This window comes from Camelus dromedarius, chromosome X (genome assembly GCF_036321535.1).
Source record: "Camelus dromedarius isolate mCamDro1 chromosome X, mCamDro1.pat, whole genome shotgun sequence".
NCBI classification, from domain to species: domain Eukaryota; kingdom Metazoa; phylum Chordata; class Mammalia; order Artiodactyla; family Camelidae; genus Camelus; species Camelus dromedarius.
The window spans coordinates 73,953,074-73,975,823 of record NC_087472.1 but is presented as its reverse complement, the minus strand read 5'-3'; the positions used below and the strand labels follow the sequence as shown (position 1 = coordinate 73,975,823).

Below are 22,750 nucleotides of genomic sequence, written 5' to 3'. Positions count from 1 at the left end.
GAGTAATATGTTTCATAGTGCCAGCTTTGGGCTGGGCTGGGATGCCCGGATTCAGAGGTGAGACTTGTGTCTTGGAATTCATGGGTAACAGGGTATCAGGATTCTGGTGTAATGGCATATTGGACTTCAGAAGCAATATGGCACCAGAATTTGAGGGCACAAGGGCATCAGGTTTCATCCTGAGCATTGGTTGAGCCAAGGTGCCAGAATTCTGTTGTGCTGGAAATTTGGGCTTTGGGTGTGCAAGGGTGGATAGGGTACAAAGGCACTGACCCAATGGCTCCAATTCCTTGGAACTAGGCATCTTTGTAGAGGCAGGAGTAGTTGAGGATAAGAAGAACTTTGGTTTCACAAGCCTTGGTTTGGAAGAAACCTTGGACACCAAGGCTGGCTGGGCTGTGCCTGCCCCTAGGCTTTGCCTGCTAGTGGATGAGGCATGATGGTGCCTGGTCCATCTGTGGTGGAAGTCTGTCTCCTTGCCTCCTCACTGACTTCTTTGGGCTGCCTCATGGCCAGTGAAGTCAGAGATGTGACTAAGTTATATTCCAGGGACAGGTTGAGGACTTTGGCAGCCAGTAATTGGTGAGTGGTGGGTTTGGAAACATGCTTGTAGCAGCTCTCCAATGGTGACATAAGCCCAGAGGTGGCGTATGAAGTGGACTACATTGGAGGCTGGCTCCCCTGGGCAACCAAAGACTTTCTGGCTGCTGTTGGTGGCCACCTCACTGTGGTGGGCCACAAGAAGCTGATCCTTAGGGCCATAGGCTGCCAAGGTGGATGCCCAGTTCCTGCTCGCCTGGCTGCACTTGGCCTACCAGCTCTGAGCCACCAAAGTAGTTGGGGAAAAGGGCCCAAGAGGAGGCCCCAACCAAACTGCCCAGGTAATCCAGATGACGTCTGCCAGAAAAGGCATGGAGAGCTCCTTATAGAGGCCCTCCATCTGTAGGGCTGCGTTGGTGTCCTCATATATGCGCCAGGCTGCTCCCCAGTTCTCCAGGGACAGGCAACACAACAGGGGAAAGTCAGCGTCATCCTCAAAGGCCAAGCTGGAAAGGGACACCCTGTTGCCCAGTGCCTGCCGGATGTTGGAGAAGATCACACTGGGGTCGTCACCCCGGCTGTGGGCTCCCCATCTGTCAGGAAGATGATGAGAGGGATCCTCCCCACACTGGGACCCTTCCCAGACTCCTGGTTACTATGGTTCAGCACTGAAACAGCTGCCAGGAGAGATGCATTGATGTCGGTCCCTAATTGGAGAGCAGACTGTGAGACCATCTTTTCTAGTAACTTCTACCCCCATTCCAGACACACTGGGCACCTCACCAACTTCCCAGGCTCAGTCATATCTCCTTATCTTTGCTTAGACTGTTTCCGCTGCTTATCTTTTCCAACTCCCCACCCCTACACAAGCTCCCTGAGATCTGACAGTGGGGCCCACATGTCCTTTGCTTTTATCACTCCCTGTCTCAGACTGCTTTGCTTGTTTCCTAGGGGGAATGTCTGATTCTCTAGTCTGATTGGCAGCTCCCCAAGGATAGCATCCCCACCTCCATGCACAGGGGCAGAAAGTGCTGAGTCATCAGGAGGTGGTGGGTGAGGGACATTTCAGTAATTAACTGAGAGAGGATTGATCAAAAGCCCAAATCAGGGCAGCACTTTGCTCAAATGCTTGGAAATAAATAGCTAGATTATTGATAAAAATAAATAAAACAAAAGTTTTAGCAAATTCTTTTGAGTATGCACTTTAAAGGGGAGGAAACTCAGGCCCAAAGAGGAATGTGCCCTAAAATACATGGAGAATGAGCTGTGCTCTTTCCACTAGGCAAACGAACACAGAAAGATGAAGGGACCTATCTGTGTAAAGAGTAACAGTGATATTTCAGGCATTGTGAGAGGTGAGGTGGATGATGGAATGAAGGGAGTGTTTCAAGAATTTCCCATGTCACCACAGCCTGCCCATCTGGGTGGGTAGGTCTAACACACCATCAGCTTCCATGTGGCCCACGTAGTCCTTGGCACTGTGGACATTCTGAGTGGTGGCCTGGATGGAGGCTCCAGCTTTCCAGACACTAACAGTGTTAGAAAAGGAGATGATGTTGAAGTAGTCACTGGCCCGCAGGTTACAAAGGATCACATTCATGGCCTTTTTAGTCTGTGGGATATAGATGAAGTGAAGGAGATGGACCAAGACTTGAGGTCTTGTTCAAGACTGAAAGACTCTTTCTATACAAGGTACTAAGGTCTAAGTGATGTATGGTTTTAACATTCTCTGACTCCAGTACTCTGTAAGTCTAGGATTCTCAGGTCAAAAATGCTCTTTAAGCAATATGGCCCAAAGCTTAGACCTGCACTGTCCAATGGTAACTGCTAGTCACATGTAGCTATTTAAATGTAAATGTAAGTTGGTTAAATTAAAGAAAACATTTAAATTTTGGTTTATTCACTTGCAGTTGCCACATTACAAGTGTTCAATAACCACATGTGGCCAGTAGCTACTGTATTGGACATCTCAGAACTTTAGAACATTTCCATCATCAAAAAGGTTCTATTGGACAGAGGTGATCTAGAATGTTCAAGCTCTGTGTTGTCAGAGCGCTAGGATTCATGTGTTCTATGGTTCCTGTGCCATTGCAGTGCCAACTGGTGCCTATTGAGGCCCTGTGACTCCCTCAAACTTCTAGCCCTTAGGTGTCTTCCTGCTCTTTGTTGGGTGTCTGCCTTAGCAGAATTAGCAGCCCTGGGAAATGACTAGCCTCACCGTAGCTCAGGCTGACTTGTCTCAGCCCATGTCTTCTCCTTATTGGAATCATAAATTCCACTACGTTCATTGTGTCAGCCCACATCTCCGTCTTACTGGAGTTGTAAATCCACTATCCTCCCATATACCAAAGCCCCTTACCTCACTTACAGCTAATCAGAAATCTGTTCCCCTAGCCCTTCGTGTTTACAGCCCCTTCCTCACTAAAAGACCCTGAACATTCACACTCGGGGGACACGCAAGCACCTCTTGCCTGTGTGGCCCACTGTTGCCTGTAGCAGCATACCTATCAAACTTTTCCTTTGTTCTTAAACTTCTCCTTACCTTTTGTAAATTCTTTTATTTACCACGACACTGGCCCACCTCTGTGTGTCCCCCAGCACCCAAAACCCAGGATTCAATGATTCCAGGAACCTAAACTTTAAGAGCTTTATGATTTCAGGTATTTACAGCTACCTTTCTATGACTTTGAATGCTTTAGTTCTGTTCTATCTAATCTATTCTTCTACCTCACCCTCCGTTTCTTCCTGACTGGTCTTCTCACCAGCCCCCAGATAATCTATATTCCATTTCGTCTCTATAGCTTTGCTCTTGTTGTGCCTTTTAGATGCAGACCATCCTATGTCCGCTTCGCTTATTCACATCTTCATTGTTTCTTTACTCTTTGTCCGGGCAGCCCTTCCTTGGTTGACTACTCTGATCTACACCCTTTGCACCTAAGCATTTCCTGTCTCACTCTATTTGCTGACTGTCTTGCTGAGATATTTTAATTCTCCATACAGGTATTGAGCCCTCTGAGAACAGGGCTTAGAATGCTACTTCCTCTGGGCTCTCTTCTCCATGACAATACTTAATATAGGGCTAGGCACATAGGAAGTTCAGGGAATAGAGTATGTAGGTTCTAGTATTAGGTACCATTTATAGGACACTTGCTATGTTCCAGGCACTGTGCTAAATACTTTAGATGCATCAGCTTATTTCATCCTCACAGCAACACAGTGAAGAAGGTACTAATGTTATCCCCATTTTACAGGTGATGATGTTGAGGCTCAGAGAGGCAGAGTGACTTGCTCAAGGTCACATAGCTAGTCATTGATGTACCAGGGACTCAAATCCATATTTTGGAAGTGTTAAATCCAGTGATTTTAAGCACAATATATACCTTCAATCCTTTATATCAATATGGATTCAAGAAACCACAGGAAGGATACTAGTGGCCTGCCTCTTTCTACATCTTAAACTGACAGAAGATATCTTGAATGCTTCTAAGTGGTCAAAATCTTTCCTGCCATAAAATGAATTCAGGAGATAGGTCACATATTCTGAGATCAGGAACTGAGCACAATATTCTTGTTTTCATTGAGAAGGCTGAGAGATAGAGGATAGCTTTTCCTGAGAACCTCCTGTTATCCAGGGACAGATTATGTTTTCTGAGGTATGTTATTTACTCTCCTATTACTTAGAGATTTTCCAGCCATCTTTCTGTTACTAATTTCTACTCTTATTCCATTTAATCTGAGAGCATACTTTGTATGATTTATGTTCTCTTAAAGTTGTTAAGGTGTATTTTATGACCCACAGTATAGTCTGTCTTGGCAAATGTTCCGTTTGAGCTTGAGGAGAATGTGTATTGTGCTGTTGTTGAGTGAAGCATTGTGTAGATGTCAATCAGATCCAATCGAGTGATGATTCTGTTCAGTTCAAGAGTGTCCTTACAGATTTGGATATGTCCATTTCTGATATAGGCAAGTTGAAGTCTCTAACTTATAGTAGATTTGTCTATTTCTCCTTGCAGTTCTATCAAGTTTTGTCTCATGTATTCTGACACTCTATTGTTAAGTGCATACGCATTAAAGATTGTTGTGTCTTCTTAGAGACTTGACCGCCTTGCCATCATATAATGCATTTATTTATCTTTGACAATTTACTTGCTCTGAAGTGTACTTTGTCTGAAATCAATATAGCTGCTCCAGTTTTCAATTTGTGTTATCATGGTATATGTTTTTTTCCCCATCCCATTACTTTTCATCTGTGTCTTTATATTCAAAATGAATTTCTTATAGAAAACACATAGTTGGGTCTTGTTTTTTTGTTTGTTGTTTTTGTTTTGTTTAGTTTTATTTAACAGTGACAATTTCTGTCTTTTAGTTGTTATATTTAGTCAATTCATGGTTAAAGGGATTGCTGATATAGTTAGAGTAATATTTGCTATCTTTTTAACTGTTTTCAATTCATTTCCCTTGTTCTTTTGTTTGTTTGTTTGTTTCCTACTCTTTTTCTGCCTTCTCTGGTTTCAGTCAAGTGTTTTATATGATCCCACTTTCTCTTGTCTCTTAGAATATCTGTTATGTTAGAAAAAATTTCTTAGTGGTTGCCTTAGAGTTTGCAATATGCTCTTACAACTAATCCAAGTCCACTTTCTTTTTTTCTTTCCAAGTCCACTTTCAAATAACAATATACAGCTTCACGTATAGTGCAAGTACCTTCTGAGAGAGTAGTCCATTCCTGTCTCTTGTCTTTTATCACATTGCTGTCATTAATTTCATTTATCAATAAGCTATATTCACTGAATACATTTTTGCTACCATTGTTTTGAAGAAATTGTTATCTGTTAGATCAACTGATTAAAAAGTAAAATATTTTATTTTCCCTTTATTTATTCTTTCTCTAACAATCTTCCTTTCTTTATGTAGATTCAAGTATCTGAGCTACCACATTTCCCTTCCCTACAAAGACATTCTTTCAACATTTAGCTGTGTGAGGCAGGCCTACAGGTGACAATTCTTTCAATTTTTGTTTGGTTGATAAGGCCTTTATTTTTCACTTTGGAAGGACAATTTTGCTATATACAGAATTCTAAGCAGGTGGCTTTTTCCTTCAATGCTTTAAATATTTCACTTCACTTTCTTTTTCCTTTTTCCTTCCTCAAGGGAAGCCCAATGTAATTCTTATTCTTATTCCTCTCTAAGATGTTATTTTCTGTCGGCTTTTTTTTTTTTTTCAGGATTTTCTCTTTGTCCTTGATTATCTGCAGTTTGGATAAGATATGCCTGCATGTATATCTTTTGGCATTTATCCTGCTTAGTATTCTTTAAGCTTCTTGGACACGTGATTTGACGGATGTGATTTATCTTGGAAAATTTGTGTCTGTTATTCTTTCAGATATTTCTTCTATTATTTTCTCTCTTTCTTCTCCTTATGGTATTCCCACTACACAAATGTGACACTTTTGTAATTGTACACAGTTCATGGATATTCTGGGTTTTTTTCCATTCTTTTTTCTCTTTATTTTTCAGTTTAAGAAGTTTCTATTGTTGTATCTTCTAGCTCATTGGTTCTTTCTTTGGCCATATTCAGTCTTCTAATGAGCCATGCAATGACATTCTTTATTCCAGTTACATTGTTTTATATTTCTTGCATTTCCTTTTGACTCTGCTACGGTATCAAACTCTGCTTACATTTCTCATCTGTTCTTGCAGGTGGTCCACTTTTCCCACTAGAACTCTTAGCATATTAGTCATAGCTATTTTAAATTCTTGGTCTGATAATTCCAAAACTCTGCCATATCAGTCTGGTTCTAATGCTTGATTTATACTTTTAGACTGTGTTTTTCCTTTTGGCACTCATTTTTTTTGTTGTTGAAAGCCAGATATGAGGTATGAGGTAAAAGGAACAGAGGTAAATAGGCCTTCATTGTGAGATTCTATGCTTATCTGGATCGGAGTTAGGTTGTGTTTGATAGTTGCTGCAGTTGCAGGTGTCAGTGGCTAAAATTGCTTCTAGGATCCCTGTTTTTGTCTCTAATGTTGTCTTGAGTTTCCCTAGAGACTCGTAAACAGAATATAGGCTTCCAGTTCTTTTAACTGTAACCTCCTGTTTTTACAGAGGAACTCAGTTGATATGGTGGCCATGCATTAGGGGGGGAGAAGAAGCATTCCATAGTTCTCTAGGCTTTTAGAGCACCTGTGCCTCTGGAATATGACCTTCATGAGTGCTCTTCAGCTTTTTTCCTGCATTAGATGAGACAGGAAAACAAAAAGGTTTGGAGTTGGGTATATCCTTTGTCATATACTAAAGGCTAGAGGGAGAGTTTTTAATACTTCCCTTCTTCCAGTTTGGTTACACGCTGATAAAACACATGTCAGTTAGTGTTACATCCCAGAGGCTCTGTGGTTGAGGGCATCAAAGAACAAGGGCTATGCTATCCCAGGACACCTGAGCCTTAAATCTAGAGGCCCAGCGTACTATGGCTTTAAAATACTGCAGCCGGAACTGTATGGATTCAGGTTCTGAAGTCCAAATCTCTCTGGTCTACAACTCCAGTATTCTGATTCAAGGGTGCTCTGGTAGAAGGGGTATTGATTGAAGCCTAGATGGAACCAGGACTCTATGGTTTGTAAGCACCATAATACCAGTGCACTGTATTTTTCTGGCTTTGTAGTCAGAAACCAAACCAAAACAAACCTGTGGCCCCTTGATGCTTCAGAGACCAGAGTGGCTCAAGTTTTACTGTTTTTGATGCAGGTTTTCTGATGGCAGACTACTCTAGCTCAAAGGTTCTATGACTCTGGGCCCTTATGAGACCTAGGGGTTTGTGGTTGAGGCGCTCGATGGTTCCAACCCCACAGTCCTATGCTTCAGCGTTCCTAGGATTCTGTGGCTCCAGGTCTACATGACTCCTGATACATAAGGCGCCAGGACGCTAAGGTAGGCCTAGACCTATGAGGTGCAAGGGTGATGGGATGGCAGGGTGTCTGTCCCAGGGAACCACTGCTCCAGCACTCTGCGCTTTCTGACCTTTCTCAAACAAGAGCTAGGAGAGATCCCCAGGGTCCCTGTTACCTGCTTCAGCTTGGTACCGAACATGGAGCCGCTCACGTCAATAACAAACACCACGTTTTTCTCAACAGCTGGGAGGCCTCTGGGGGCCAAGTAATGAATAAAATAGCCGTCGTAAATCTGGACAAAAAGAAGGGAAACGAACAAGAACTGTGAAGTCAGTCTAAATCAGGTTCTCTCTTACTCTCCTGCATAACACCCTGCTCTTTTCCTTCCTAGGCCTGTCACTGTGGCTATTGACTAGGCATTTGTGCAACCGTTTGTCCATTGTCCATCTCCTCCACCAGAACTGTCTCTCTGCTGGTCAGGCTGCCAGCCCACAGCCTGCCCCTGAGCTGTGGACTGAATGAGACTGGCTTGTGGCCCGAGGCGCCAAGGACCAGGATCTCTGCAATATGTGAGTTCCTGTCTGGGAGAGCTGGGCTTGCACAGTCTTGAGGGCCCCGAGGGACATTTTGCCTGGGCTCCAGGAACCGTAAGTATTGTTTTAACCTCCCTGTATAGAGTGAGCCTGAGGCCCAGCCTCATGGCTGCCAGGGCCTGGGAGTTTGCAGGGCCTCCCTCTCCTCCTTAAACCTCCTTGCTGCTGTTGCTGGGCAGAGCAGGGAGGGGAGGAGGGAGCAGAGGCTGAGTGAGCTGTTTATTCAGAGGGGATTGGTTAGACCAGGTGCAGATGCCTTGGGCAGTCGGGGATGTGATTGGCTGCTGGCCCCCTCCCCCCACTGCATCTCTGCCTCTGCAGAGCCTGGAGCCTGGGACAGCTGAGGGAAGGGGAGAGGGGAGCTGGGAGGGCCCCCGGGACCAGTGTCAGCTCAGCTAGGCAAGTAAGTATAGGCTTGCTGAGGGTCTGTGCTGCCCACAGCCTGAAGGAGGCTCTGCCCTGGCTCACCAGCTTCTTCTCCTCTCTGCCACTCAGGCATTCTCTGATCACAAGGCTGGACACACCATCTCCTCCTCTCTTGGAGGGCAAGTGGCGGGGCAGGCTGTGGAGAGGAGAAGGAGATGGTTATCCAGGGCAGAGGCACCTTGCTCTTCCTCTCCACCTCAGCCATCGAATCAATTCACAGGTGCCTGCGTGGGCTCGGTCTCCACTTTCTCCCGGCGCTCTACAGCAGTTCCCCGAGGCCTGGGTCAACCATCCTGCAACTGCCCCCAAAAAGGCAGAGCCCAGCTGCCCTTCTGTGTACTTCCCATACCTGGGTAGGTGAGCGCTTCTGGGAAAAATCACATTCCTATTTTTCCACGGTCCCACGTCACCAGCGGCCCCACACCTCACATCCTGTAAACCAGAGGCATGACCCAGGTCACCAACCTCTCACACTCCCCTCAGCTGTCATGCCACTCCAGTCTCAGGAAATGCCTCCCCTCCCTCCTCATGACGAAAATTAAGGGCAGCAGGTCATGTCCCTTGGACTGCCCACCCCACCCCTGCGCAGACTCCACATACCCATAAGCCTCTTCCCTCTACCGCAAGACAAAACAATCCTGCCCTAACCCCTTGCACTCCCAGCCTCCCATGCCTCTGCCACCAGCCAGACTCCTCTCAACCCAGCCCACACACCAGACTGGGTCTTCTTTACAATAGAAAACCCTGTGTGTCTCCTCCATCCACTAAGACAAGTCCCATTGATCCCAACCCCACCCAAACTTCAAACCAGCTCCTTTCCTCCCGGTAGCGGTCATTACCTGGGCAGCTGCAATGTTCTCCTCACCTCCACTTCACTCCTCTGCCCACTGCAGAGTGGATCCCACCCCCAACGCTGATCCTTCTCTCAGCAAAGGCTGCAATGACCAGTTGGTTTCCAAACACCATTTCAGTTCTCATCACACTGCACCTCACTGATGTATTTCACAGTGGGCAATCGCTTTTGGTCCTCAGAGGACTCTTTTCCCCTGGGATACTGAGACGGTGAACTCTCCTATTCTCCTCCCAGCTCTCTGGTTCGTCTGATTCCGTGTCTTTCTTGGGCTCCATTTCTCCCCCTGTCTCATAAGCAGCGTTGCCTAAAAATTTGCAGTCACGACATGCAAAGAAAACGACTACCTCTGCGCAGCACAATGGAGGGAAGTGGTGGGGATTTAGAGCCCTGAACAGGCTGTTGTTGGGGCCGGATACCCCGGGGGCTGAGGAGCGCAATAGCTCCTGGACCGGGAAGCTCTGCCTCATCAGCCGCCATCCTGGATCTGCCCCTCTGGCTCTGAACATGCTCCCTGGGTCGCGTCCCCAGCTCTCTTTTGGGTTCAACCACTGAATCTCCACTGGTGGGTCGGCAGCTCTTTCATTAGTCCAATGCTCTTCACCCTTGCTCCTCCGCAACTTCAAACGCACTCACCATTGGACCTGTTCCCTTGGATGACTAAGATGCCTCCAACGTATCCTGCACAAACAATCAATTCATGGCCATCTCCCATCCCGCCCTTGTGTGTCTTTGTCATTTAGAGGCACCATCACCCACATGGCCACTCCAGATACAAACCCGTGTCACCCCTGAATCCTCCTGTGTCCCTCACTCCCCACATCCAACCAGCCACAAATTCCTGCTGGTTTTATCTGCTGGATATGTCTCAGGTCCACCCCCCTCCTTACTCCGTTGCAGACTCACAAAGCCCAGATTCAGGGCCTCTTTCTCTCTGGTTTCCCTGCTTTATTGGGGCCCCTCCCATCCATGCATCTTTGCAGCAGCTGCTCAGTCTGCTCTTTCTAAACACAAACCTCATGACGTCGTTTCCTCTCATGGCTTCCTGGTCATGTTCAAGATAAATTCTATGTTCCTCTTCAAGCACCTGCAGGGCTCATGGCCTTCAGTCTCACCTCTTACCATTTCTTGGGCCTTAAGTCAATGCTCCAGGAACTCCCACCCACTTGTGTTCCCCTACACACCTCTGGATAGTTCGAGCCTCCGTTCTTTGTACCATGCAGCACTTGCTTTACTAGAATGCCTTTGTCTTCTGGTAGCCCCCTTCCCAACTTGGTATACTTCTTTGAATTCTTTAAGGCCCAGGTCAGTCTTTACTTCCTCCAGGGAGCCATCCCTGACCTCCTTGACCCTCACGATGGCTTCCATCATACCTAGTGTTGTCATTGAGAAAGTACTTCATCTTGGGTCACGATTGATTGTCTCTCTCTGTTTCGCCTGGAGACAGTGAATAGGGTGTGTGTGTGTGACTCACTTCAGGGCTCCAGACATCAGCCAGCAGTGGGCCTGACAGACAGGATTAGGTGCCCGGGCAGTGGATGTGCTAGGCCTTGGAAGATGGGCATACTCCAGTAGGAATGGGAGGTGAATTGAGGGGTTCTTGGTGTGGGGGATGCAGGAGTCAGAGCACACAGTGGGTGGGAGTATCAGTTGTACTATTTAATGCTTAAATTCCATCCATTCTATCTGTACTTCTACTCCAGGCGATGGTGGGAGAGGGAAAGAATGAACAAGCAGCCAGATACCTCAGTACACACACACACACACACACACACACACACACACACACACACACACAGAGCAGAACAGCAGGTTAAGGCCCCTGCTGCCACCTACTGGCATGATACCCTCAGCTCCTAGAGGGTGAATTCCTTTTATTCCCCCTCCACAACAGGCCTCTGTCATACCTCTGTGCCTCTGCACAGGCCATTCCCCTCTCTCTGCATGCCATTCCCTTCACCCTATCCACCCAGGTGGAGGTAAAGTCTACCCGTTTTTCCCATCCTAACTTAAAGGCAACTGCTTCAGAAGGGCTTTAGTGGAACCCTCCCCAGTGGTATTCACGTATAACCCCTTACAGATTTCATCACAGCACCTAGAGTATGCTATGGCTGCTACATCTCTATGGATCAGGCTGCCTCAGGATGGGACATTCCAGTAGGAGAGAAGGGACTGTTTCCAGCTCATTTCTGAGTTCGCAGAGTCACTGGGGACAGGACTGGGCGAGGGTAGCTTTCTGCGTGGTGGAGATGAGTCCACATACGAATGAATGAATAAGTAACTACACGAGGAGAGGTGTAACCAAAGCACTGTATTTGCCCAGAGCAGAGAGAGGAAGTGTGAGTGGGGTGGGGTCATCATAGAGGTGACACTGGGGCAAGGTCTTTAAGGGTGAAAAGGACACTGACCAGTGGAGAAAGGGGATAGAAGACAATCCCAGGGCAGCAGAGAGACTGGGCAAATGCTCAGACACAGATGACTGGCCCTTTGGGTGTGTTGGCACAATGGTGTGTGTTGTGGTGCCCTGTGGGGCAGCAGGAGGGTGTTTGGGGACAATGGTGAGTGGTGTGGTACAGTGTGGGGCAGCTGGAGGGTGGTCTGTGTGCTGGAGGCAGTGAGAGGTGTGGTGAGAGATGCAGGTTGGGACCACACATCTCAGGCTGCCGTGCAATTGCCGTCATCAAGCCAAGGGTCTTGGATCAGAGCTCGAACCCTTTGGTAGAGCGTGGGACCCCTGCATGTTCTTTGAGAGTGTGTGAGCTCAGAATTTAAGGGCTCTCTGTGTAGGCCAGTGGCTCAAGGGAGGCAAAACTCGTTTTTGAAATTTAGAGACCTCAGGGAAGTCCAAGAGAACATGAGATTATCAGAGCTGCAGAAAGTGTGCGAGACTAAACCCCGGCCATTGGTTCCCTTTCCAAAAGGACTGGGGAACAGTGGGCTATGACTTGCTTCAGTCAGGAATGGATTCTTAGGAGCTTGATTCAGTTTAGGCAGTCCCCACTCTCCAACCCTTTGAGGGAGCACCTGTGCCTCCCAAGTTGTGAAGTCACGTGTCGCTACTCACCATCCTGTCGTGTTCACGAGTCCTCACTGATCCCCAGGGAGAACCAAGTCAGCAACATGTGGAGGCCTGGTGTTTCCCAGGCGTGTCTGACTCCAGAGCCTGGGCTCTTTCTTTCCCTTCCCCGGCCCTCTCACCTGCACGTCTCCAGTGATGTCCTCCATGACTACATCGTACTGGACCACGAAGTTGGCCGTGATGCCTGAGCTGGAGAAGGCACACTGGTCTTGCAGTGTCGGGCAGAAAGTAATTCGGACACAGGTCTCTCCCCTCTCCATCTGCGTGGGTGGGGGCAAGTCAGCCTCACCTGCATGGGTGGGGAATGGGGGGGTGGTATGGAGGGCTCACCAGGCAGAAAGCCAGGTAGAGGGACATGCAAAGGGACAATATCTGGGAAGGGTGAGAAGTAACCCGGCACCACCTGCTGCTCCTTTTGCCTGCCACGCTCTTCCACCTGCCCAAATGCCACATTCGTCTCCAAATCCTACCACCAGCTCCTCATGCTCTGCTCTGCCTCTTCCAGAAAGCCCAGCCTGACTGACCCAGCCCTCCCCTCAGCTGTCTGGCCCTCGCTCATAACTTCGCCCTGGCTCACTGGCCACCCATCCCGGAGCCCAGTCTCTGGAGGAGTCTGGAGGGGCCTGGGTCTCCTCCCAGAGACACGGCGTGGTGTGTGTGGTGGAGAGAGACAGACACCCAGGCAGGGCCTAGGTCTCCTCCCGTGCCCCTTACTGCTGTGGGACACTGCGGTCTAGCAAGATTCTTCTCTGGGATAGAATTTCATCTGTTTTCTTCCCCCTCTGCCTTCTGACTCTCAGAATCATGTGTGTGAATAAGCCTTTTAGCGCCTCATGAAATCACAGATGAATTTCTGGTCCCGGATGTTTGCTGAGCTGACCACAAGATCAACTCCTCTGGAATTTCAGTCCAAGACAAATGTCCATTTGACATGTCTCTGTGCCTCCTTTTTTCTTCCAGAAAATGGAAACTAGGGAATTCTGCTCCCACCCCCACTTCCTGCTACAGCTGTCAGGAAGCTTAGGGGCAAACTGAGCCCCTAAACTCTGTGAGGCGCCTGCTTACATACATTCCCTTGGCTTCCTTCCTTTCAGAGGTCTTTGTTCTGTTCTGTCCCTACAGGATTGGCTCTACCCTCTGCTGTAACCTTTAAGGAGAAGGGGGAGGGAGCTGCCATTTATAGCTTAGGGTTTAGGAGTGCAGGCTCCAAGGACTCAGATGCTGTCTGTGGGCCCCTGGACAAGTTGCTCACACTCTCTAAGCCTCAGTTTCCTCACCTGTAGCACGGGAATGAGAACAGCACCTAATTCATGGACAAAATTTGTGGGCATTAAGTGAGATCATTTATGTAAAGTATTCGGAACCATACTTGGTTCCTAGTAAGTGCTCAGTCATGCTAATGATTACAATGATCATCTTGTCCTCGTTTCTCTGTACCAGTCATTCGCAGGGAGGCATTTTCTCAAAGTCTCACAATGGGCCGTAGGTTGCATGGCCCCATTGCGCAGATGGGAAAAGTGAAGCCGAGCCAGTGAGTGATTTGCCCGCTGCCCCAGCTTAGGATTTGAACCCAGGTCTGTATCTGTGTCTCTCTTCTGGCTGCTCCACTCTGTCTCTCTGGGTCAGCAGGGTCAGATTCAGTAGGTCTTCCGAAGCCAGTTTGGTGAGACTGGCCGCGTGATATGGGTGACGTCTGCTCATCTCTCAGAAGAGGCATGTAGGCCACATCAGTGGTTTTCCAATCTGGCTGGACATGAAGTTCCCCTGCAAGTTGGTTCAAAACAGATTCCTGGGCCCCCTCCCCACCCCCCTGAAGCAGACTCCGGGAGGGTGGTGTCCAGGAATCTGTATTCTGACAGCTCATATAGCGATTCTGATGTAGTCAGTGTGGCCTTCAAACACCTGGAGATGGCGTTTGAAGCAAGGCTGGCAGCCAGGACAGCTGCCTGGCCTGCAGGGCCTGAGACAACATCCTCTAGGGCAGGCTGCACCTCCCAGTGTCCTCCCACTGCCCGTCCACTCTCAGCGGTGACTCCTGAGGAAAGCCACGTGGCTTCTGCATCCCTTAGCATTGTCAACAGGTAATTTCATGCAGCCCGGCATGCTACCCCTCTCCCACTCTTTACATTTTCATGATGGAAATTATGACTATCGGAAGTTATTAGATTTGCTGGTTTCACACCACTTGCAAGAATCAGAACAAGTTTGTAACCCAAATATCTTCAACTCCAAACATACCCTCTTCCTTTGTTTGAATAGGGAAGGACCCCAGGACAGAAGTGGTGTTAAAGGGAGGTACAGGGTAAAGGGGCAGGCTTCATTCAGGGAAGGCCGGTCTTACATGTGTGGGTGTTGATGTGCAGGCGGCTGGTCCTCAGAGGTGGTATGTGAACATAGCCAATGTCTGTCTTTTCTGACACTGTCACCTCTACACTCAGCCTTTTCACCAATTGGCCAGGCCTCAGGCTCACCACCAGCTGGTACTGGCCCTGGTGTTGCTACAGCAGCTCCTCGTAGGCCAGGAAAGTCCCTTCTGTGGCTGCTGCCAGGCTGGTGGAGATGCGGAACTTCTCTGACTCCCGGTTCCTGGTCATGAAAGGGAGGAGGGTGAAGGAGATGAGATCTCAGATGAGGGAGAGGAGATATTAGATGACCCGTTCTGACTACCCCCACTCTGGCCCCAATAGACTTGGCCAGGCTTCTAGCTTAACTAACTCCCTTACCCGTAGTTAGTTATCCACTCATTCACTAGTTAGTTCAACTGTCTCCCTTCCTCACTCAGCTTCCTAAATATTCTGCCTGAGAAATTCTATCACAGTCAGGTTACCCAGAAGAAAATTATGTTGGTGAAAATCTGAATCTACACTAGAACAATAAGCGGCTAATTATTTGTTTTACAAAATGAGGTTTCAACTTGCACACAATGCTTCTTCCCCTTCAAAGAGCCCCTCACACCTCCCCCTCCCCCATGCTTTAGACTAAGCTTGTTTATATGACATTAATTCCTCCATATGCGGTATCCCAACCTAAAGTTTACGTGCTTGATGAAACAGTTTTCAAGTCTGAGAGGAAATATTGAAAGAAGACAATACATCTCTGCCAGCAGAATGGAACTCAGTTAGGAAACAGAATTAGATTTAGGAAAGTGTCACTTGAATATAACCTTACTGGAAGGTGCCAATTCTTAAATAAGCCATATCCTGCTGTCAGGAGGAAAGTGGAAATGAGGACGTAAACTCCCATTTATTGAACACCTACTTTCTTATAGATTTGATATACATTAGTTCACATCATCTTCTTGTAATCCTATGAAGTACAGATCATTGTTCCCACTTTACAAAGGTATAGATTGAGGCCCAGTGAGAACATGTACAAGCCCCTGATCACACATCTAAGATAAACTTGTCATGTTTCAGACTGGATGGAGCCTTACCTGATGCCTACATGAGCAGCTATCTTTCCCTGCTGATGGGCTTCCTCATAGATTTTCTTTGCCTGGTGCTTCTCCTTGACTTCCGCAACATAGACTTTATCGTTGATGGTCTTGATGGAGCAGAAAAGAGAAAGGACAGACAGAGACAGAGAAAGAAAAGAAGAGATGGTTAGAGACATAGAGAGAAAGAGACAAACAAAGAAGATCGTGACGAAGATGGGGGAGGGGGAGAGAGAAAGAGCAAAATAGTACCAGGAAGCCAGAGTGAGAAAAGAAACAAGAGAAAAGAAGAGAAGCCAGGGAAGCAAAACCAGGTGAAGCAGTTATCATTACCTCTGTTTGTCAGATGGGGAAGTAGAAACCATACTGTTGGTATATGGTAAACCTGGCATTAGGACTTGATGTTTCCCAAAGTGCTGAAGATTTCCATGTTTTGGTACATAAAATAATTTTAGGTGGGGCACAAATGAACATTTTTATTATAACTGTTATATATTGACTATAATGTGTATTAAAAATATAACTACCATGTTGAACCCCTGAGCTCATAGAAATTGTTGCTTAGGATAAGCCTAATTTAGGTAATTTTAAAAACGGTATCTATTTAAAGAAAGTATATTAAGTAAATAATTTGGTGGGTGGTACAGGCAGTAAAAACTGTGAAAGCAGAACACAAATTGCTGCAAAGGCATCTGAGCCTGACTAGGAAGGGAGCCTTGACCTTAGGGAGCTCAGAGACCAATGAGATACTAACTCAGACTCACTTAACCCTGTTTTTCCTATTGCTCTAAGGAAGGCAATAAATTATAATAAAGGAGTTCAAAGAAAAGAGGGAGCACTTTTGCCCAAGTCTTCTAGAAAGGGTCCTAGAGGAGGTTGCCTTGACACTGGGCCTGAAAGTCAGGGAGTATTTGGATTGAGTATGGTCACTGGCCATGCCCTCTCAATTTCCTTTGTTGGCTCTTTCTCTTCCTGATTCTAAATCTTTGGAACACTCCAAGGTTCTGTTCTAGACCTCCCCTTCTTTCTCCTCCTCTGTTCTTTCTAAAGTTACCCTCTAGATGAGGTCATGGAGTCCCATGGCTTTAATTTTTTTTTAATTGAGATATAGTCAATTACAATGTGTCAGTTTCTGGTGTAGACCATAATGTCCTAGCTGTGTGTGTGTGTGTGTGTGTATGTATACACACACACACACACACAGTGGTTCTCCTTGACTTCTGCAAGGAAATTTTATATATATATACATATATACATATATATATATATATATATATACACACACACACACATACACATACATACATACATATACATATTTAAATTTGTTTTCATATTCCAAGATATTGAATATAGTTCCCTGTGCTATACAGAAAAAATTTGTCTTTTTATCTATTTTTAAATATAGTGGCTAGAATTTGCAAATCTCAAACTCTCAAATTTTGAATTTCAGTCCCATGGCTTTAAATATCATTTATAACCAGATGCCTCCCAAATCTGTATCTCCAGTGTGGACCTGTGCCCTGAACTCAAGCCCTATATATTGCTTACTTGACATTTTCACTAGAATGTCCAATAGGCAGCTAAAGCTTAATATATCCTGAACTGAGTTCCTGATATCTCTCCCACCTCCCAAATCTGTTCCTCCCCTGGTCTTCCTTATCTCAGGAAATAGTTGTTTGGCTGAAAATCTTGGAGTCATGCTTGACTCCCCTCTTCCTCTCTCACTCCAAATCTAATCCATCAGGGAATTTTGGCTCTATCTTTAGACAATATGACAACTTCTTACCACTCCCATGATTACTACCCTAGTTCAAGCTACCAGAATCTCTTGCTTGGATAAATGCAATAACCTACTAACTGGCCACTCTCTTTTTTTTTTTAATAGACTTTATTCTTTTAGAGCAGTTTCAGGTTAGCAACAGAATTGAGCAGAAAATACAGAAAGTTCACACATAGCCCTCCCCACCCACGCATATATACTCCCTTACCCTCAACATCCCTCATCAGTGTGGCATATTTGGTACAATTGATGAACCAACATGGGCACATTATTATCAACCAAAGTCCATAGTTTACATTAGGGTTCACTCTTGATGTTGTACATTCTATGGGTTTTGACAAATGCATAATGACATGTAGCCACCACTATAGTATCATACAGAATAATTTCATTGCCCTAAAAATCCCTTGTGCTTTATCTATTCATTCCTCCCTCCCTCCCTCTCCCCAAACCCCTGAAAACCACAATCTTTTTATTGTTTCTGTAGCTGTGAACTGGCCACCCTCTTTAAAGTTTTGCCTCCTAATAATCTGTTCTCACAGCAGAGAGATCCTATGAAATCCTAAGTCAAGGCACATCCCTTCTTTGCTCAAAAGTCTCTGTGGCTCTCATCTTAACTCAAAGCCAGAGTCCTCATCAGGACCCTCACAGCCCTACACAGTCTGACTGTCACCATTTTCATCCCATCTCCTCCTATTCTTCTCCTCATTCATTCTGATCCAGCCACAGTGGCCTCCTTCTTGTTTCTTGAGCTTTTTTCAGCACACTCCTGTTTCACTCTCTATCTCTCTTGCTCTATTTTCTATTTCTCTGTAGCACTTCTCATCCTGAAACTGGCAGACATTTCCTCTCTTATTTTTTCCTTATCTGTATTCTCCACTGGATTGTAAGCTCCTTGAGGGCAGGGATTCTGTCTGTCTTATTTTCTCTTGTATTCCCAGTAACTGGAATGTGGCCTGGCCCATAGCAGGCACTCAACAGTTATTTGTGGAATGGGCAGTCCCTACAGACAGCGGGAAAACACAGAACATGTTTCAGGGAACAGCAAGCAGTTACAGTTGGCTAGAGCAAAGAGGTAGGGAAAAGAGTTATGGAGAGAAGTTCGAGTGGCTGGGTAGGCCTAGAGAATAAAGGGTATTGAACACTAGACTCAATGAGCTCATATGGCTGTGAAGACTTTTAATACAGAGAATGGGGAGTCCTGGATAAAGCTTAAAGGGGGACAAAGGGTCAGAGCTGATCTTTGAGGAGTGATAGATAGCTCAGTATCCTAGAGAATATTACTGCTACTCTGTATGTGGCAGGAACTATAGTCTCCGTTTTACAAATGGAGAAACTGAGGCACAGATACCAGGGGTGGTTGGGGTGGAATGAAGTCATTTGACCAAAGCAGCAGCTTCTAGGAACACTTGGGGGAGGATATGCAACCTGTAGAAGAGACCACTCAGGCGGGAGGTGTCTCTAGGCAGCTGAAACAGACTATTGCTATGACTGGGCTAGTGTCGGGGTGGGCTGAGCTGGCACTGCCCCAAGGTCTCCTGGGGGTTGTGGGGGTGTCGGGTAGAGCTCGTCTGGCAGCAGCACACTGGGGCCTCTGTGTGTGTGCTGCCTCCAGCATACTTTCCATACAGTCTGCCTAAGAACATTTCCTCCAGCTTGCTTTGCTTAATTAAAAAAAATTATTTTGGTGTTTTTTTCTATTCAAGCAAAAATCCACATGCTCCCTGACTACTTAGCTTTTGCATCATTTGACCAACAACATCTCTGGTTAGCCCTCATCCTCCAAACCCATGCCAGCTTTTTTGCCTTTGATCCTCCTGGGTCACCCACATGCCATTATCCTGGTCCCTTCAAATCTTACCCAGATGGAAATCCTGCTTTCAGGAAGCCCATGAACTCCCTGGCCAGGGGCACCCCACCTACATCCTCCAACCTCTCCCTTCTCCAGGGAAATGCCATCTGTCCATCAAGACCAGGAGGTTCCTGAGGACAAAGCCCAGGCTCCAGGGCTGCTGTTAACAGAGGCTTACAGGTTGTTTACAGCAAAAGGCCCAGTTCTGTTAAAAGGGTCTGAGCAAAGGCTGAAACTCTGCCTGTGTTGGCCTCACTCGTCTGCTAAATCTGAGTCACCAGCCCTGAAGCCAGGGGCCTTTTTCTAATTCACATGAAGGTGTTATACAGGCTAAGGCGGCCCTACTAAGCATCTCCATGTCTGCTCCCTCTCACGTTTACCATCTCCAAGAAGGCACTGTCATCCACGGGTCAGACAAGTGGAAATCAGGTGGGCACACTCTCTCTTTCCTTACTCCCCACATGTATGTGTCAGGTTGTATCTTCCTCCTTATGGTCTCTCAAATCCCACCGCCAGTGCAAGGCTCCAGCCTCAGCAGCCCTCATATGGAAGCTGCCCCAGGTTCCTTACTGAGCTCCTTGATTCCCAGCTGGCCCCTCCAGCCCACCCCACCTCACTATTGTCAATCCTTGCTTAAAACCTGGCCATGCCTCCTCATTCTGGGCCACAGCTATTTCTAAAGTGGGGTGCACACACTTGGGGTGGGTGCTGGAGACAGATTGTGAGGGAGTGGGAAAAGGATGTTAACACTCTGCTAAGAGGGTTTTTTCCCCTTCATCCTTTATTTATATTTTTGCATGTGCTTCATCATGAACCTAATATATTTACTTAGCAGCATTTTTCTATAATTTGTAAATTAATAAGTAATACATATTTGGGAAGTAGATGATCAAGTTTTTCCTGATGGGTGTAGAAACACCTAAGATGGTTTGGAGACCATCAGGTAAGGACCAGGTACTCGGTCTGGCATTAGCAGCCCCCTACCACCTAGTCTTTCTTTACCTCTCCAGTCTCATTTCTGACCACTTTCTACCCTTGCTTGTGTTCTGCACTCCAGCAACACTGAAGTCCTGGCCATTTCCCTAATGAGGAAACATTTGCTCTTGTACTCCTTTTGCCTGGACTCCCCAGCTCTGCCCTCCCACTGCTTGCCTGATGAACATCTTATATTTCAAGCCTCAGTTCAGGTGTCATCTTTGTGAGGCTTTCTCTGACTGCCTGGGGTTGGGGAACTGACCACCATCTACTGGTTAAGTCTCACTGTTACCAGCATCCCGCATACACACTTCTCTTTGCTCCCAGCATACTCTATTAAAATTATCCGCTTTTTAAAAATTTCCTCTATTAGACTGTGAGCTCTTTGGGAGCAGGACCATTGTGCAATTCATCTTCATCTTTCCATGATACCCAGTCCAGTGTAAGTCACCCAGTCAGCATCAGGAAATGTTTGTTAAAAAAAAAAAATCCAGCAAATGTTATCAAGGACATATTATGTGCCCACCACTAATTTTAGCATCTATTTTCATCTATATTAGATCCTTTAATCCTCATAGGTGGGTTCTAATCTTATCCTCATTTTACAGATGTGTAAAATGAGATTCTGTGAAGTGAAATGACCTGTCCTGAGTACCATAGCTGGCAGAATCAGGATTCAAACTCAAGAAGTCTGATCTCAGAGTGCATGCTCTTTATTACTCTGCTCTGCTGAAAAAAATAAAACAAAAAACAGAATGAAGCAACCTATGCACGGATGAACAAAACAGTGAGTTTGGAAGCAAACTTACGTGGTGAAATTGGAGATAAAGGCAAGGCGAGGCAGATCCAGGTGACAGATGGTTTCATGGGCCTCCACATGTGGATTGAACAGGGCAGAGGTGACCGATGTGTGGGCGTAGTGAGAAACCACGGTCGATCGGTTGAAATAGCTTTTCATCAATAGCTGAGAGAAGACAAGGAGGTGGGTTAGGTAGACTCTATCCTTGGCCTACATGCACTAGTACCCAGGACTCCCAGACAGGCCTCAGGGTACTGGTGGAGAAACTGAGGCCCAGAGAGGGAAAAAGAACTTTGTCATTCCTTTTGTGGCTCTGCCTAATATTTCAGTGAGCTTTTCCAAGTCTCAGAACCAAAGAGTCACAGAAGATCAAGAGATCACTGGACAAGTGCTTCTTCAACTTGAGTGTGCACATGAATTTCCTGGAGATCTTGCTAAAATGCAGATTTTGATTTAGCAAGTCCAGGGTGAGGACTGATTCTGCCTTTCTAACAAACTCCCAGGTGATGCTGATGTTGCTTGTCTATGAAATTTACTCTGAGTAGCAAGGCTTTAGAATATAACAGAGTAGCTGTTATTCATTGAGCTCTACTCTGTGCAAGGCATTGTGATACACACACACACACACACACACACACACACACACACTTATTCCCCTTTTAGGATCTCAGGTATAAAGAATTGCACCTGATAAGTGCAATCATACACTGAAAGAATGATTAGCATTTGGTACCCATGATCTTACTTAATCCTTACATTGGTTCTATGGGCTACTTATTATTGTTGTTCATATTTTATGGATGAGTTAACTGGGCAAGTTATATACAGCAAGTAAGATATCCATCTTCTTCCACACTTTTCCTGAAGCCATGGTCCCTCCATCTACCCACACATCTAGTTCATTCTCAGTGTGCAGCAGTGGAAAATGAGGGCATTTGGGATCAGATAGACCTAGAATCAAATTGTTGTTCTGTCACCTCCTACCTGTGTCTTAACCTCTGAGCCTCCACTTCCTCCTCTATGTGATGGGAATAATAGTAGAGCTTAGCTCACATGGAGGCTATCAGGACTCAATGAAATAATAATTCTAAAATCCCCGGTGCAGCACCTGACATGTACTCAACAGATAATAACTATCCTCTGGCCCTAGCTTCTTCCTAGGACTAAGAAAACAGACCAAATTCTCCTATTGCCCCCAAGGAGCTTATTTTCTCACAAATCCCAGAGCTTTGTTCCCTCATCCCAGAACTGACCTTTGTGCTTGATGATGATGGGCCAGGAGGTCACTGGTATGTCAGTTCCAGGAGCAAGGTCAGCAAAAAGCGGACACAGATGACACATCTCCACTCACACATGATGCCACCTGTGGCCCGGCTCTGTTGTTCACATCAAGAAGGCCTGAGCTCAAACTGCAAACTCTTGCTCTTTTAAGCCTCCAGGTATCCCTTCTCTTGAGAGGGAGGGACTATCCTGAAGGGTGGGGAAGGCTCTGAATATGGCATTGAATCCACACAAGCCAGGATTGTCCAAGAGCT

General features: G+C 46.2%; 1 protein-coding gene across 1 annotated transcript in view; it reads right to left on the bottom strand.

Moving 5' to 3' along the window:
• Positions 1-22,570, bottom strand: part of ITIH6 (inter-alpha-trypsin inhibitor heavy chain family member 6) — a 28,618-nt gene extending 6,048 nt beyond the window's left edge. The window contains 14 exon segments of the mRNA XM_064483114.1: positions 1-432; positions 435-592; positions 594-772; positions 774-892; positions 895-1,101; positions 1,104-1,247; positions 1,950-1,952; positions 1,984-2,152; positions 7,601-7,717; positions 12,493-12,662; positions 14,715-14,959; positions 15,807-15,916; positions 21,222-21,380; positions 22,469-22,570. Of these exon segments, the coding sequence (XP_064339184.1) occupies positions 1-432; positions 435-592; positions 594-772; positions 774-892; positions 895-1,101; positions 1,104-1,247; positions 1,950-1,952; positions 1,984-2,152; positions 7,601-7,717; positions 12,493-12,662; positions 14,715-14,959; positions 15,807-15,916; positions 21,222-21,380; positions 22,469-22,570 (2,314 nt within the window).
• Positions 22,571-22,750: the final 180 nt, after the last annotated feature.